The 18,243-nt window shown below is 44.5% G+C and overlaps 1 protein-coding gene across 1 annotated transcript in view; it reads right to left on the bottom strand.

Annotated features, from left to right (window-relative positions):
* Positions 1–18,243, bottom strand: part of FAR2 (fatty acyl-CoA reductase 2) — a 141,384-nt gene that overhangs the window by 30,611 nt on the left and 92,530 nt on the right. Inside the window, exons 6-7 of the mRNA XM_065423603.1 lie at positions 12,585–12,703; positions 2,285–2,352 (exon numbers count right to left, since the gene is read on the bottom strand). Of these exons, the coding sequence (XP_065279675.1) occupies positions 2,285–2,352; positions 12,585–12,703 (187 nt within the window). The remainder of the gene's footprint in view (positions 1–2,284; positions 2,353–12,584; positions 12,704–18,243) is intronic.

Raw genomic sequence — 18,243 nt, 5'->3', positions numbered from 1 at the left:
AGCTGTCAGTCCCGAACCACAGCCCAAGGTTCGCTATTGTGAAGGGCATTATAGCGAGGCTCTACTCTATATAATGAATAACATTGTAACAATGTATTTAAGGTGAGTACCTGAACGTGGGTGTGTGCTTGCATTTACCCCATGCTGTGCCCTGTTTCGATGGACTGATCACTCACTGATGCAGTGAATAAATAAACATACTTCTTCAGCTCAATAGTCTGTCTGCAAACCTGAGCATTCTGGGTAGCAGGGAAAAGAACCAATCAACACTTAGAAGCTCTTATGTCTTCCACTGGCCTTCTAGGTGACTTTAGGCATGTCACGTCACTCTTTGTGCCTCAGTTTACCTATCTGTAAAATTGGGATAATGATTCCGACTTTCAGGATTTCTGTTCAAGCATGATCCCCACTCCAACTTGGAGCAGCCATTACAGGGAAAGTCCTTCTGAGAGTCATAACTCAGGGTTGGAGGAAGCATGCTCAGTTGCTCTGTGGGGTGGTGGAAGTGCAGTCTGGTCAGCACAAGAAGCTATGAGAGGCTTGAGCATGCTCAATAAAAATGGAGCCACCAGAGATTTTAGCAGTTAAACCCTAAGAGGTCTCTAATGAGCATGTGTAAACTGTGATTTTTCAATGGCTATTTTTAGCCAATTATGGGTCAATTTTTATAGGGATGGCATAAGAGACATCCATGGCACAAAGTCCACGCCTCTTCCAAATATCAATTACCTACTCCAAAGCATGGGCATGCTAGAAGATCTCAAAGAAAAAGTTTGCTTGTATTTTTTTTTAACATAGGCAAAACAATGTATTTTCCCGACCTTTGTTCTCAGAAATGGCTGGACCATTTTGACTGTAATTTTCCAGAACAATTCAGCCTGAGGCAGACATTTGACAAGGGAAATTTCAGCTCAAACAATTAAATTTTGGCAAAGTTATAAGCACCTGAAAACAGGGTATAATAATGGGAAGTGCTACCAGTCTGCTCTACAGATCTGCACTGCGGATCGGAGATAATTTTGCCCTCAGTCCATTTACAAAGCTGAACTGCTCCTGCACAAGCTTGCCTTGTGCATCTGGATGCAAGTTGATGGAGCTGAACCATCAGAAATGCAAGCTTCTGTTACACAGTCTGATGAATCCAAGTTCCTAGTTAGACTAATGAGCACTGTAATAGGAAAAGATTAGGTACAATCCATTTATTTATCAGTATTTTCATCAATAAAATTACATGCTGAAAATAAAACAGAAAAGGCGACAAATGGGAGTGTTATGAAGGCTTTGACCTCGACTAGCGGTACGAAGACAGTTTGTGCAAGGCAGTGGAGAATCAGGCCCAATATGTTTCTGCTACCATAAACTGACTGATTAAGCTGATTTGCAATACTGTAGCTGAAGATACCTCTACAGTGTGGGCCAAATTCTGCTATTGGGTTTCTGTGGCATTTTTTCTGAGTAATGACCTCAGGATTTATCCTTACATTTCCATCACCTCCGACTCAGCATCATGCCGGATTTAAAACATTTCACTCAAAAGTTAAAAAAACAACAAACAACAACAACAAAAAGCCATGAAAATGGCTTGAATATTTCCATTTACCAGCTTTTTGCAATGTAAAGCAAACTCTCCTAAATTAAGTCTGTTCTTTCCAGGGTCATCTTTTCAAGCAAATCAAGGACATTTCTATTTCAAGACTGTACCCTTAAGGTGCACCATAGAAACATGAAGAAAAGGCTATTTTATTTTCTCTTTATATACTTTTTCTATTCTGATAATTAGAGCGGCCTTTGGAAATTACATCATTCATGTCAAGGGTTTTCTAATTTGGATTTAAACTCAAAGCAAAAAAGGGGAAATTTGGGTCTGGATACTTATAGCATCTTCCAATGGAACTTGAAGTCATGACCTCCTACTCCTTCCTTCACAACTTTAAAAGTTCAGCAAAGCATTTAAGCATGTGCTTTGATGAACAGGGACGGGCTTACTCAAACACTTAAAATTAAGCATGCGCTTAAACACTCTAATGAGCAGGAATGAGATTATTCACACGTTTAAAATGAAGCAGATGCTTCAGTGCTTTTCTGAACTGGGGGTTAAGTCTGATCTGTGAAACCGCTGCACGCAACACACCTGTTCACCGTAAAGGGAGTTCCACATGTTGAGCGCTTACAGGGTCAGGCTGCTGCTATTGAGTCTGTCAGCTAAAACCAGGACCATTGTTTCCATGTCTGGCACCCAGGAACGCCACTGATGGTTTGTTTTCTTGCTTTAGTTAGAACTTACCTATCTCTCCCCAGCAGAAAGGGTTGATTCCACCTGTTGTACAGTTGTACACCATCATTGTTTTTGGTCTGGAAAATACATGATGTGAAAAATGAAAGAAATTTAAAAATGTGGAAAGAAAACAGAAAAAAAATATCCAGTTATCTGGTGGTGGGGCTTAAAATCATGGACAAGAGAATGGGAGCAAGAAATACTTTAACTAAAATATGGCAACTACGTCTCATTGCACTATTTGAGTTTATGGGACAGTTTTGTAATTTCACGGTGTTCAGTGGAGATAATTAGGTGTAAATGAGAGCAGACTTTATCTCTATATAGTTTAATCCAAGCTAACTAGATAATAAATAATCAAACAAAATACATTCTAAAAATAAAAAATCTCTTACTTGTGCATAGGGTCTTTCATCCCCAAATGCTTTAAATCTATACACAACATACAGCACTAATGAAATGCAGCTACATCTGTGGTTGAGCATGACAACTAAACAGCACAGTAGTGAGATGAGGGCAAATGTTAGCCAAGCACACTAAGGCCTCTTATTGATTTCAATGGGAGTAGGTGCTTATCTTACTTAAGTGCTTTTGAAAATCCCAATAGATGCCAATCTGTAGGGTGACCATATTTCCCTATCCTGAATATGGGACACCTGGTAAAATTACTCCTATTCAAGCGAGTTCAATGGCAATCAATTAGAACTATGCGGTGCAAATGTTCAAATGAACATCAAGTTGACTGAGCCCCCATTAAAAAGAAATACTGTGTAGTTGGATTATTTTTATTTACCTTCTTATCTTTAAGGCTTTAGGGGTCACACAGGGAGGGGTGACATACACACCCCTACCCTCCCACAAACACGGGGAGAGGTGACACATACACACTCCCGTATGCCTCTGTCACACAAGGGGGTGACCGACCAACCTGACCCTCCATGCTCGGCACACTCCACCCTCCATGCCTGGCTGGGCCCCTGGGATGGATCTGCCTCTCCCGGTTCCTGGTGCCGTGTCTTCCAGAGGCAACACATGGGGGGGGCGGGGGATGCAAAGTCACATGCTCCCCCTACCCAGATTATTGCCAGGGTTCACACCAAAATGTGGCCAGCAGCAGCCTTTTGGCACTGTGTGGGAGGGAAGGGACAGGAGCTGCTACCAACCACAGAGGAAGTGGAGGAGGGGAAAGGGATGACCTGGCCCGTGTATTTGCAGAGCTCATCTCTTCTTTTCTCCCCCCCCCCCACCCCTGTGGCTGGAAGCAGCTTGTCCCTTCCTGTCCACACAGTGTTGAAAGACAGCTAACACCTCCAGGCTGCTGCTGGCCACCCACATAACCCAGCCGCCTCCTGTCCCCACCACTACAGCATGGGCAGGAAGGGCTTAAGCCCTAAGGATGCATTGTGCACCGGGGCCCAGGAAACCTGACTGCAGGGGCTACAATAAGTGCATGTATAACCAATAAATAACAAATCTTAATTTAACATACATGTGAAAGCCATTAGGCAAGAATACGTAAAGCCACACAAAGACTTATAATGAAGCATGAAAGTCAACAGCTCATAAACAAGGACTCTAAACAAGGTTCATCCTATATATAAATGCAAAATACAATTTAAAAAATGAAGATTAATCAAATCTAGCCAGTGAATCTAGGTAGTGTATGCAATCAATAAATAACAGATTTGGCTTGAGATAAATTATCTATACATCAGTTATTAAACAAACTATGAAAACAATAAAGGAAATGATTAATAAAAGCAGTTTTTTTGTATTTATTGCAAAGTTTCTCTTGATGTATCGTAGCTCATTTGTCCAAGTCAAAGTCAGGGAGACACTATGTGCTTTATAAATCATTTATTTGAAAGATGCCACTTTTGCTAGATCCAAAAATCAGTGGTGATGTGGGGCAATTCTTGCATTTTCCCCAGTTTCCCCAAAATAACGTGTGTCTGTTGCTCTTTCATGTTTCATTTACCCAGATGGGGGAGAGAGAATCAAATCCTGGAATGAGGTTGCAAGTTCTGTGATAAAGTCCACATTTCTCTGATGTATTTTAGAATAAGGTTTTCCTGTAGAATGTCACCTGATCAGAAATGATAGTAACCTTCTTGATCATTGATTTTTTTATTAAGCCATACAGCAACACCACTAATATACAAAGGCATGAAACGCTCCAGAGGCCACTGGGTAGATAACAGAAATGTATGTTAGAAATGCTCAGACTCTCCCTTTAGATTTACATGCCACAAAATATCTCATTTCAACACAGAGTGGTTTTGCCAGCTAAATGAAGTTTGTAATGATAATCTGTAATTGCTTTTGAGTCCCACAGGTGTTAAACAAGGGAACCACAGAAAAACCATAGTTAAATTAGAGGGTAGGGAATTGTTTAATAAATTGCATCCTAGCCCACACTGTCAGCTGTAGATTATTGCATTTAGCAGTGTTATTGTGTAGAAATTACATTGGCGAAGATTATGCTATCGCATATTATATTTACCATGAGCCTGCTCATGGCTGGCTAGGCACAGGTGCACAAGGAGATGAAGAGGGTGCAATGAGGCTTCCTTCCAACTCCTTTTTGCCAGGTAGCAAACACAAGGCCAGCTAGATTACCCCTTTCCTTAGGGGTAGGGAGTGTGGGTAAGCAAGGGAACCAACCTGAGTTATAGTCCAGCTCTGCTACACAGTCTTCGGGCCTGATTCTCAGTTACATTAAGGCCCTTTTGACATCATGCTGGCAGCGTACAGAGGCCTTAAAGTGGGTGTAAATGTAATTTATGCTTGCTTGAAGGCCTCTGACACTGTCCAAGTGGTGTAACAGGGCTTTAATGTCAATAAGAATCAGGCCAGCTGTGTAGCTGTGGGGATACATCACTTAACTTTTCTGTGCTTCAGTTTTCTCATCTGTAAGATAAATGGCAACATACTAAATGCTCCCTGTGGGCAGTGCATCTCTGCACCTTCCTACTGCTTTGAAGACCGCATCTAGTGCTACACTTCTGCTTAGAATAAACACCAACTTGCTCCATGCCTGGGATTACTCATTTCAATCACCACTGTGAACATACTGGGTAAAGTTTTCAAAAATGTCGAGATAAGTGATGTAGGACCCGAACTCAGGTGCTTTAAAAAAAAAAAAATCTCTTACCCATTTTGACAGATTAGAGGTAAAACCTGACCATTTCCCCACACTGTCCAGCTGGTGTCAGTCACTGTTTAAATACTTTCTATACTTACATTGATTATTTAAAGTGTGTTCCTTATTTTGTAAAATAAAAAGCACATCAAGTAAGCCGTTTATCTTTATCCTACAACTTGCTGTGCACTATCTAGGTTTTTACATAATGCCCATCACTGTGGCATCTAATCTCCTCCCAAAATTATGAAGTGTACATATAAAATAAATCTCCTTCTCTTTGTTCCTTGCAAAGCATTACCTAATTGTTTTTAATTTTTGGTTGTGGTGTCACTGTGGGAAGGCTAGATCAAAAAAGGGGTTCTGCATTGTGCTTTGAAGATACTGAAGTTCATGGTCATCCTGATCTGCCTGGGGAGTGAGTTCCACATTCATAAGCCAGTCTCTGAGAACACGCTACCTTCTGTATTCATGAGTTTCACACTTGAGGTTGACAATTCTCTTGTTCCAGTGGAATATGGTTGTCATAGGGCATTCAAGTCACACAGGGATGAAGTGGTCCCTCATGTAACATGGGTAAATTCCACAGAGGGCTCTGAAGAGGAGGACTGAAATCTTACATTTCACCAGGTATTCAACAGGGAACCAGTCAGAAAAGTGGAGTGATGGGCTCTCAGCAGCCATGCATTGCTGGGCACATGGGCTACTGTGATCTGAACCAGCATTTTAAGTTCTTTGGTTTCATATTCAGATACGGAGAATTACAGGAATAAGGCCTAATGGTCACAAATGCATGAATCACCACAGTTAACTCCAAATCTGACAAGAGGAGGCATAGATTTCTTGCCAGGAGAAGATGGGAAAAGACTTTTTTCACTGCCATGGCTGGCATCCAGAAGCAGTGAGGAGATCAGGTGAATACTGAAGAAGCAGTGACTTAATCTGAGGACAGATGCCTTCATTGAAGGGTGTTGTTATAGAGGTGAGGAGTTCTTGGAAGTGCTTCCTTCTCCCTTCCCAAGATTCAGCTTCAGGAGGCCTTTCTTCATTTAATTGCTGATTGCAACCAAGGCCTTGGATAACTGAGAAATTGTGTTGTTTTCAGCCGATGAGAAGGTAATGTAGGGTTGTGTGTTATCTGCTCATTGTTGGCACTGTAGTTCATGCTGATCACAGTCTCCCTTGTGATTTCATATCAGTGTTGAACAGAATGGCCGAGAGAATAGATCTTTGAGGAACTCCAAAGGTGTGAGCTCTGCAGCTGAAGGAGCAGAAATCAGTCATACCTTTCTGGTTGCGATCTGAGAGGAATGACTGAAGTCATCATGGCATGATCCTACTAATCTCTGCTGCATGTCTGAAGCAGGACATCAGATAAACGGTATCATGGTTCAGTAGATGAAGGGCCCTTGTCCGTGGCTAAAGGATGTTCATCCATCAGTGCTAATAGCACTCTCTCTGTTCCATATCTTGGCTTGAAGCATGATTGGGAGGGGTCAAAGATATTGTTAGCACCTAGGAACAGTTGAAGGAGACACCTGGAGAGCTTCTCAATTAGGTTAGATACTGGGTGGTAATTACAGAGGTTGATTATGTCAAGGTGTAGCGGGGTGGTTACCCCGCTCCTGCCCTGAAGGGCTAAAAAGAGCCAGGGAGAGGGCTGTGGCAGGGAAAAGCCAGGCTGATTGGGGAAGTAGCCTCAGCTGGGCCATGCCCCAATCAGGCCCAGCTGGTCCCTATAAAAGGCTGTGAGCCAGAGGCCCAGGATAACTCTCTCTCTGCCTTTAGAGGGAGAAGGGCCTGGCTGCTAGGGAGCGTACCTGGGTACCTAAGGTGGAGCAGGGCTGGGGAAAGGGAAAGGGAGCCGGGGAGCTCCGGCCTAGGAAAGCCTCAGGCTGCAGGCCTGGCAAGGCCTATTAGGTACTGGGTTGCAGGGGGCAGCCCGTGGGTAGGCAGAGGCAGCAGGTCCAAACCCCTTTGCCTGTGATGAGTGGCTTATACTGCAGTCTGCCCCAGTGAACGGGGCCTAGATAGAGACTGGGCAGTAGCCTAACACTGAGGTGAAGTAGGGATAGTGGGTGGGGGTTCCCCTGGGAGGGGGAGACCCAGAGCTGTGAGGGGTTACTGCCAGGGGGCAGCACCCCAGACAACAGGGCACCGGGTCCAGGAGGGACACGGGGGCCAAGCGGCAGGCGGGACACCGGCCTGCAGAGGGCGCTCCGGAGGCTGGAAGAGCTAATTCCCGAGACGACCAGCAGGAGGCACCGCAGGGGTGAGTCCGCATGTCTACACAAGGGATGGTCTCTTAAGTATTTGCCAGATTATGACATGCTGTAGGGGGGTGGCAGGATTTTCCTCCTTGATGAAGATGTAGATATCTCAGTTAGGAGGAGTCCCAGATGCTCTTGATACTTTTTGACTAGTCAATGAGAATTTAGATCAAAGCCATAGGTGATGGCTCAGTTTTTCTCCTGTATTTCTAGAACTTCCTGTTGTGTGCTGGGCTAGCTTCAGAAGAGGATGGTATCGTGTTATGGTGGAAAAGGCCAATATACAGTACATGGTGTTTCAGCAGCACATCTCTGTTGTTGGTGATATTTTATGAGAAGTAGAGTGATAATTCTTTGCACCAGGAGATGGTGAGTTCTGTACCTGAGCGAGAGCATTCCCCATTAACAAGACAATTCATGGTCCAGAATAGTTCAGTAGAGCACGATTTAACAGTTGGAAAGGTGGAATTTTTTTGTTTTTCTCCACAAGTACTGCATAGATTCACAGGAATTCCTTGTACTGGAGTCCGTCTGCATCTGCCCAAGTTTTATGCCACACACATAAGAGCTCAGCTTCCTTCCACCTGATGCTTTTGTTTCAGCACATCAAAGAAACAAAGGAGATCTGTAGAGGAGAAGGGCACTTTGGTGACAGAGGTGACTAATGAGTTGTCATAGTGACTGGTTAGATTTTCTATTCTGCGATCTTTTTTGGTGGTGAGGCATTACCTACAATAGTGTTGTGGAAATTAACTCAGTTCCTGAGCCTGAGGCCAATTGTTATTGTTCCTTCTTGCCTGGACATTAGGTCAGTTTTGATCGCAGCCTGGTGGAAATTGTGGTCAGTCCAGAATAAGGACAGTTTCTTGTGTCCCCTGTATCCATGCCAAGTCTAAAGTCAAGCTCAAATATGACTGGCAGCATGTCCAGGTCCAAAGATAACTTGTCAAAAACAGAGGGTGGAAAATATATAGAAAAGGTTTGGGGCTATTGTATCTGAGTTGTTGTCAACATGGATATGAAAAATCTCAGGATAATAAGTCTTGGGGACTTCATTAACATATCAGACAGCAACTCAGGCAGTCCCTCTAGGAAACCTTTGCTCTTTGCAGTCTATAGATTAGCATAATGCACATGTATAACTTGTCTCTGGATTTGCAGAATGACTGGATCCTCCAATTTTTTTTTTTTTTGGCCAGGTAGCTTCTCATACATTTGGAATATGATGACTGATACCCCTCCATGGTTGCCTTGTAAAGGTCTAGGTTTGTGGTATACTGAGGTTTCAGTGATGCAGGTCAGGACCTCTTGAGTATAAAGGGCTTCCTGACAATTCACCTAACATTCATCAGCAGGAACATGATATCCTGATGTTTGTCTCCCCCTGTTGTAAGTTTGTATGAAATCACTGCTGTCTGACTGCATACAATTGGCAGCAAATTTATACCAATCTGCATTCTGGGTCCTAGTTTGCACTTCCTGTTTGCATTTCTTCCAGATAAGACTTGGACTGGGGAGGAGTGTTGGGTGTTAGTTGTGGCTGGTTTTGGCAGAGACCTGGGTGTGAACCAATTGGCAAAGGTTCTCGATACCTCTGGGCATTATGCTGTTGCTGTGAGAAGGAGCAACACTGCTCAAACTCCACTCCAGAGTAGCAGAAAGGGGGTTTGCAAGTAGGAGCCATTTTTACCTCCACTATTTTAGGTGCAGATATTAGGCAGTTTGGGAATGATGGAAGGTGTGAGCTTGTGGTTTTCAGGGTTTCTGTGGTAAGACAGGCCCTTCTTTCTCCTGGAGGGGCAATGGGAGAGAGCATTTCCTGAGTGGGGGTTTCAAAGCTCACAGACCCAGGAAGTCCGTCTCTGGGGCTCTCTCTGCTTCCTGCTTTGCTGGTCAGACAGCACTCCTCAGCCTATGGAGGGTGCTTCTCCCTGGTGGAGGGAAGTGGCATTTGTGTTTTGGAATTGGAGCAGTTCTGCTCTCATTCACTTGTGCTGGTCACTCCTCTTCTTTGCCAGCTGCTGTTGGGTGGGAATGAGGAAAAAAATGAAACTGCAAAGTCTAAGCTGCCTTTAAGGCTCATTTCTGGCTCCCCATATTCTGGCTTGTTTGTGGGTTTTCTTCACTCTAGGCTCACGGGATAGAGGATAAGACTGGCTTTCATGTTTTCTTTCCTTTTTGTGTTGTATTGATTTCACATAGTTACATAGGCCTCTATAATAATCCATGAAGCTTACACCATAGCTCCCACTACACAAAGATTTAAATGTCAGAGCAAGAAGTTACACAGGAAAAGATGTTAAATCTTTAATGTGGCTTATACATGTGCCTTTACCAAGCAATGAACTGAGGTTTAATATCATCTCCCCTCCCCCCCCCCCACGAACCTGTAACATAATAATCTCTTTAAATCATGCAATTTTTTTCAAAGCAATATATTCCATCTATGAAACACCAAGATCCATTTGGAAAACACCCGTATGAATAGCTGATTCAATGCACTGGTTGGGAAAGAGGGCCAATTAAATGACTTTAACTTGATACCTCAAGAGAAGAGTGGAAATATTTAAGAGTAGGTTAGATAAATGTCTATCAGGGATGGTCTAGACAGTATTTGGTCCTGCCATGCGGGCAGGGGACTGGACTCAATGACCTCTCGAGGTCCCTTCCAGTCCTAGAATCTATGAATCTATGAATAAGAAGAACCTTGTGATTACAGTTCTGTAGTCTTAAAATTCCATTTCTCTGGCAAGGGCTGAATTTTAAAAGAACTCTGTGTTATTTTATGGCAGCAACCATGTAGAGCAGGAAATATGAAAGAGGTAGAATTTTAAAAGTTCAGGACTGTAGTTAGCTCAAGAGAGAACCTTGGGTCTGCCATTTGTGCTTGCACTGCACAGAGGAACAGGCACTGGTCATAGCTTGTGAGTAAGAATCTCATCTGGCCAATGACTACAGGGAGAGCTCTCCACCTGCAGAGATGAAGTGAGAGAAAGTAAACCCTCAGCCCTCACATCCAGAAGCCATACTGAGGACAAAGTGTTTCTGGTATTTTCCAGTCCCTGCCCACAAATCAGGCTTTGCTATGTGAATTAGAAAAACTCACAGTAGATTGGGCAGATGTTCAAAATATGACTGTGTGCCGCCTGGCTCCGCGAGGCTCCTTGAGCTTGTGCTTCTCTCCCCCTTGAATACGCACTTGGACATTGCGATAATCCTGGGGCGTGGCTCTTTCTTGATTGTGGGTGGGGAGAAGTGGTGCTATGTCCCAAATGCCACCCACTTGTGGCACCATGATGAGACACCACTTACAGTAAATCGGCAGATCTGCAAGTTCCCTTTGCTTTTTTACATAAGCATCGATGTTTAAATGATCGTTCAGAGGCCCACTGATGAACAACCCACTGAGATGAGTAGGACCGTTCAAAATCCTCAGAGCTGTTGTTTAAGGCTCTCTGCAGACTCTTCTCTGAATCAGTTATGACTTGTTTACATGGGAGATTTTTCTAGTTACATTGGTAATCATATCCATAAAGTTAAACCGCAGCCGTTATACAAGTATAACAACTCTTCATATTAGGCATACGAATGGCTTTTTCACCTTATCTTATACTGCTTCCAAAATGATATAAGCTAAACCAGAAAAAGGCACTCTTATATTGCAGTAAGAATGTCCACATGGAGGCCTGGTCTCTACTAGGTTGACACAAGTATGGAAAAATCCACAGCCCTGAGTGGCGTAATTAAGCCAACTTAAGTCCTCATGTAGAATTCTTCCATTGACCTAGCTACTGCCTCTCAAGAAGGTGGATTACCTACGCTGATAGGAGAACCCCTCCCGTCTTCATACATAGTGTCTACAGTGAAGCACTACCGCGGCACAGCTGTTCTGTTGTAGCATTTTAAGCGTATACAAGCCCGGAGACTTCTACTGGTATAACTATAGCACTTTAAAGTCACACCCTAACTTAACTTCCCCATGTAGACAAGCCCTTACACTCAATTCACATTTTAGAGGTTTTCTCTGCAACCATAACAGATGGAGACTTACTTTTTTACAATGAAAGCTGATACTCTGCAGTGTAACACAGCTGCTTCAGAGAGATGATGATGTGGCATATAGGTGTATACTGGCTTTTTCTAAGGGTTGCTCATGTCATATTCATGACTGTCTCGGCTGTAAGAGTTTGGGCCCAGTTGTAAGCTGGCTAATAAGGATAGTGTTATTAATGAGTGTAACTGGAGGTGAGTTCTGCCTCATGAACCTAGTATACTAGGCAGGAGAACACTAGTTAAACATATGGGACACATTCTGAAAACCCATGTATTTACTTTGGCAAAACTCTCAATAAAATCCATGGGAGGTTTTTGTGAGTAAGGATTTAGCCCATATAGAATCCAGAGAACACTCCTCACCAGGTTATAGCATTTTCCCCTACTTGCCACCCCTCACCCCCATGGACATATTTATTTACCCTCCTGTTTACATGCAGCCACCCTCTGAAACCTGTATTTCATCAATTTTCCTTTGGTTAAAGAGGGTCTAGAAGCCTAGACAGCCTTTTCAACACCATTCCCACTTTGATTAGTTAATATTTTTACAGTTCTATGTATTCATGTATATGTCCCGTACTTTATAAGTGCTAAGTAATCATCTTACTGACCAAAGGGATTCCTGCAGAGTGGCATAAGAAGCTCCCCCGCATCCCAGGATCTGTCTTCAAGGCTTCTGTAGCACTTTAGCCTTTACTACACCCAGGAAGCAAGATATTGAACTTGGGAATCAAATGCTGCTGTCTCATGAAGTCTAAATTGGATGATATTTGCTGTCCCATTAAAATCCATATTGTACCATAATACCTTACCAGCGATCTGAGAAACAAGTTCTCATCCCTACCTGTGAACTGCAGTGTACCACCCAGCTGCTAGGATGAGGTTGATGACGACATCTACTGGAATTAGATCTGCTACTGCATCATTATTGACTTTGAGAGTTTGCAGAATCCCTTTACCAGCCTGTGTGACAGAGGGAAAGAGTCAGTGACAATATGCCATGACAGGATTTCCTTGGCCTAGAGAGGATGCAGCATCACTTAGTCACTTTTCAAGCCCACTGTGGAACACAGAAGATCAGTCTGCCTCTATGGAGAGCCAGCGCTCATAGACTCATAGACTTTAAGGTCAGAAGGGACCATTATGATTGTCTAGTCTGACCTCCTGCACCACGCAGGCCACAGAATCTCACCCACCCACTCCTGTAATAAACCCCTAACCTATGTCTGAGCTATTGAGTTCCTCAAATCATGGTTCAAAGTGCAGAGAATCCTCCAGCAAATGAGCACTGCCCCACGCTGCAGAGGAAGGTGAAAACCCCCCAGGGCCTCTGCCAATCTTCCCTGGAGGAAAATTCCTTCCCGACCCCAAATATGGCCATCAGCTAAACCCTGAGCATGTGGGCAAGACTCACCAGCAAGACACCCAGGAAAGAATTCTCTGTAGTAACTCAGATCCCACCCCATCCCATCCCAGGCCAGTGGGCATATTTACCGCTAACAATCAAAGATCAATTAATAGCCAAAATTAGGCTATCCCAACATACCATTCCCTCCATAAACTTATCAAGCTTAATCTTGAAGCCAGATATGTCTTTTGCCCCCACAGCTCCCCTTGGAAGGCTGTTCCAGAACTTCACTCCTCTGATGGTTAGAAACTCCTCTGATGGTTAGCGCTTTATATTCTCGTGTGGATCAAACTGTTTAGTGTTGTCAGAGGAAGTTGGAAATGTGATGAGCAAATGTCAGTAGAAGTGTATAAAAAGGCAGTGGCCTTGTTTAACTCATGATGATAAAAGGACATCCAGCAAGACAGACATTTTTATGTTTTGTGGTAAAATTTTCAAAAGCACCTAAATGATTTAGGAACCTAAATTCCATTTTCAAAAATCACATGGGAGCTTAAATCCTATTGATTTTCAGTGAGACTTACACTTAGGCACTTGGGAGCCTAACATTTTTGAACGTGCTCAAATGACTTCGGCACCTAACTTCCATTCTCAAAAGTCACATAGGCATTTAGGAGCCTATGTCTCTTAAAAGTCAATAAGCACTTTAGAAATGGCTCTTAAGTCACTTAAGCGCTTTTGAAAATCTTACCCTGATCTTTTGGATTTAGCTATACATCCATTCTGAAGTTTACCTTCCATGTTATGATTTGTTCCTAAAGTACCATCAGCGTGCGTGGTACTTAAACAAGACATGGTCCTTTCCCTGAGGGCTTACAGTTATAGGGTATGTCTACACTGCAACAACGGAGTGTAATGCAGCTCAAGGTTACATACGTGTTTAATCTGACTAGCTTGGGTCCTGAAACAGTGAAAGCACAGCAGTGTGAGCTTCAGCACTGGCTACCCAGGGTTCTAGGTGGCTTTGTACAGCCTGCACTGAAGGTCGCACTGCTGTGGCATCACTGTTCTGGAACCTGAGCTAGCTAGATTAAAGCTAGCTCTAGTGTGTCTACTCAAGGTGCAGTCACACCCTGTGATTACGGTCTAGACACACTCTAAGTTAAGATGTAACTTTGTTGAGGGCCAATTACAAATGCTGTGAAGAAGGGAGGAGGAAGTCAGAGCTTCCTCTGGGTTTGATGTAGTTGGTAATGCACTTCTCGGGGGTTCCATAATGATTTGTTTTTAACTGAGTGTTTGTGATGATGTTTCTGTGCAAGGGAGATTAGGGTTTGGAGGCTTCATGGAAGAAGTCTTTTAAAGAGGGACTTGAAGGAACAAGAGTAGCAGCAGAGCAGACTGGATCAGCCAGGGTGTTTCAGAGAAGGGGCACGAGACATGGAGGTGAAAGTGGGGGAAGGAAACTGAGGGAGTGTGTTGGTCATGAGGCCTAAGTGCAAACAGTTGAGTGAAAAATTATGAGGAAAAAGAGAGAAAAGCAGGAGCTAAACAGGGTAATGCCTGGACTACAAGGACAAGGGATCTGAATTTGATGTAGAAGGCAACAGAAAAATCAGTGAAGGAATCTGGAGAGCAAAGGAGGCAGTAACATCAGCAGGAAAGAAAGTGTTTCTGCACCCACATTTTGGGCAGTTGTAAGAGACTAGGGAGGAGGAGATCGGTGTTACGAGAGAAGATTTGGAGCCAATGTAATCAGTGATCTTCAAGACAGTTTGAAGAGAGATCATTCAAAATAGTTATGTCCAAATGCCAAAGCTAACTGCAAAGAGTTAGTGAGGGATCTCACAAAAGCGGGGTGACTGGGACACAAAGTGGCAGATGAAATTCAACACTGATAAGTGCAAAGTAATTCACACTGGAAAAAATAATCCCAACTACACATACATAATGATGGATTTTAAATTAACAGCTCAAGAAAGATCTTGGAATCACCTGAAAAATTTAGCTTAATGTGCAGCAGTGGTCAAAAAGGCTAACAGAATACTAGGAAAGGGATAGAAAGTAAGATAGAAAATATCATAATGCAGTATATAAATCCAAGGTGCATCCACATCTTGAATACTGTGTCCAGTTCTGGTCACCCCATCTCAAAAAGAATATGGTGAAACTGGAACAGGTTCAGAGAAGGACAACAAAGATGACCAAGGGTATGGAATGGCTTGTGTACGAGCAGAGACTAAAAATATTAGGGTTGTTCAGCTTAGAAAAAAAGACTCAGGCCTGGTCTACACTACGAGTTTAGGTCGACTTTAGCCGCGTTAAATCGAATTAAGCCTGGACACGTTCACACGACGAAGCCCTTTCTTTCGACTTAAAGGGCCCTTTAAACCGGTTTCTGTACTCCACCTCCGACGAGGGGATTAGCGATAAAATCGGCCTTAGGGGGTCGGAATTGGGGTAGTGTGGACGGAATTCGATGTTATTGGCCTCCGGGAGCTATCCCACAGTGCTTCATTGTGACCGCTCTGGACAGCACTCTCAACTCAAATGCACTGGCCAGGTAGACAGGAAAAGCCCCGCGAACGTTTGAATTTCATTTCCTGTTTGCTCAGCGTGGAGAGCACAGGTGACCACGCAGAGCTCATCAGCACAGGTAACCGTGATGGAGTCCCAGGATCGCAAAAGAGCTCCAGCATGGACAGAACGGGAGGTACGGGATCTGCTCGCCATATGGGGAGATGAATCAGTGCTGGCCGAACTCCGAAGCAGTAAACGAAATGGCAAAATATTAGAAAAGGTCTCCAAGGCCATGAAGGAAAGAGGCCATAACAGGGACGCACAGCAGTGCCGCGTGAAAATTAAGGAGCTAAGGCAAGCCTACCACAAATCCAGAGAAGCAAACGGAAGGTCCGGGGCTGAGCCGCAAACATGCCGCTTCTACGCGGAGCTGCATGCCATTCTAGGGGGTGCAGCCACCACTACCCCAACCGTGTGCTATGACTCCCTCACTGGAGAAACACACAGGGAAGAGGGTTCGGAAGAGGAGGATGGAGGAGATAGCTCACAGCCGCAAGGAAGCGGAGAAACCTGTTTCCCCAACAGCCAGGATATGTTTGTCACCCTGGACCTGGAACCAGTAACCCCCGAACTCACCGAAGACCCTGAGGGCACACAGGGGACCTCTGGTGAGTGTACCTTTGTAAATATTACACATGGTTTAAAAGCAAGCGTGTTTAATGATTAATGATTAATTTGCCCTGGCAATCGCGGCCAGTACAGCTACTGGAAAAGTCTGTTAATGTGTATGGGGATGGAGCGGAAATCCTCCAGGGACATCTCCAGAAAGCTCTCCTTCATGTACTCCCAAAGCCTTTGCAAAAGGTTTCTGGGGAGGGCTGCCTTATCCCGTCCGCCATGGTAGGACACTTTACCACGCCAGGCCAGTAGCACGTAGTCTGGAATCATTGCATAACAAAGCATGGCAGCGTATGGTCCCGGTGTTTGCTGGCATGCAGACAACATCCATTCCTGATCGCTCTTTGTTATCCTCAGGAGAGTGATATCATTCACGTTCACCTGGTTGAAATGGGGCAATTTTATTAAGGGGACATTCAGAGGTGCCCGTTCCTGCTCTGCTGAACAGAAATATTCCCCGCTGTTAGCCACGCGGTGGGGGGAGGGGTGAAGTGATCATCCCAGAGAATTGGGTGTGGGGGAGGGGAATTAGTTGGGTTTGTGCTGCATGTTAACCCTGAAACCGCAGCCCCTCCTTTTACATTGCAAACCCATTTTAAATGGCCAACCCAACGGTGCTTGGTATGGGAAATGAGAGCACTACTGTTTGAAACCATTCCCACATGTTAAGAAGGTTAAAAAAGCCAAAAGACTGTGTCTTACCATGGCTGCCTGCAAGCTGAAATCTGTGGCCTGGCACTGCGTGAGTGATCTCTCATACCAAACCGGCAGGCCCTCAATATAAGAGGAAAAATGTGACCTTGTAACGAAAGCACATGTGCTGTGTAATGTGAACAGCAAAATTTAATGTGAAAGAGTGTACCTATTGTTCTCTAAAATGTGTCTTTTTTAACCACCTCTCCCTTCTCCTCCACCAGCTGCAAATGTTTCTCCTTCACAGAGGCTAGTGAAGATTAGAAGGAGAAAGCGAAGGACACGTGATGACATGTTTACAGAACTACAGATGTCCTCCCACGCTGACAGAGCACAGCAGAATGCGTGGAGGCAGTCAATGACTGATTATAGAAAAGCCCAATATGAACGAGAGGAGAGGTGGCGTGCTGAATCGCGGGATGAACAGAGCAAGTTGCGGGCTGAAGATGATAGGTGGCGTCAGCTTGCAGACAGAAGGCAAGAGTCGATGCTCCGGCTGCTGGAGCATCAAACTGATATGCTCCAGCGTATGGTTGAGCTGCAGGAAAGGCAGCAGGAGCAGAGACCGCCGCTACAGCCCCTGTGTAACCAACAGCCCTCCTCCCCAAGTTCCATAGCCTCCTCACCCAGACGCCCAAGAACACGGTGGGGGGGCCTCCGGCCACCCAGTCACTCCACCCCAGATGATTGCCCTAGCATCAGAAGGCTTGCCTTCAATAAGAGTTAAAGTTTTAAACTGCAGTGTGTCCTTTTCCTTCCCTCCTCCCCCACCCATCCCGGGCTACCTTTGCAATTATCCCCCTAGTTGTGTGATGAATTAATAAAGAATGCATGAATGTGAAGTAACAATGACTTTATTGCCTCTGCAAGTGGTGCTCGAAGGGGGGAGGGTAGGGGAGGGTGGGGTGGTTGGTTTACAGGGAAGTAGAGTTAACCAGGTGGGGGGGGAGGGGCGGAGGGTTCTTCAAGGAGAAACAAACAGAAGTTTCACACCGTAGCCTGGCCAGTCACAAAACTCATTTTTAAAGCTTCTCTGATGCGCACCGCGCCATGCTGTGCTCCTCTAACCGCCCTGGTGTCTGGCTGCGTGTAATCAGCGGCCAGGCGATTTGCCTCAACCTCCCACCCCGCCATAAATGTCTCCCCCTTACTCTCACAGATATTGTGGAGCGCACAGCAAGCAGCAATAACAATGGGGATATTCTTTTCGCTAAGGTCTGAGCGAGTCAGTAAGCTGCGCCAGCGCACTTTTAAACGCCCAAAT

The sequence above is a fragment of the Emys orbicularis genome, chromosome 1 (genome assembly GCF_028017835.1).
Source record: "Emys orbicularis isolate rEmyOrb1 chromosome 1, rEmyOrb1.hap1, whole genome shotgun sequence".
NCBI classification, from domain to species: Eukaryota; Metazoa; Chordata; order Testudines; family Emydidae; genus Emys; species Emys orbicularis.
This window is presented reverse-complemented; position numbering and strand designations above follow the sequence as displayed.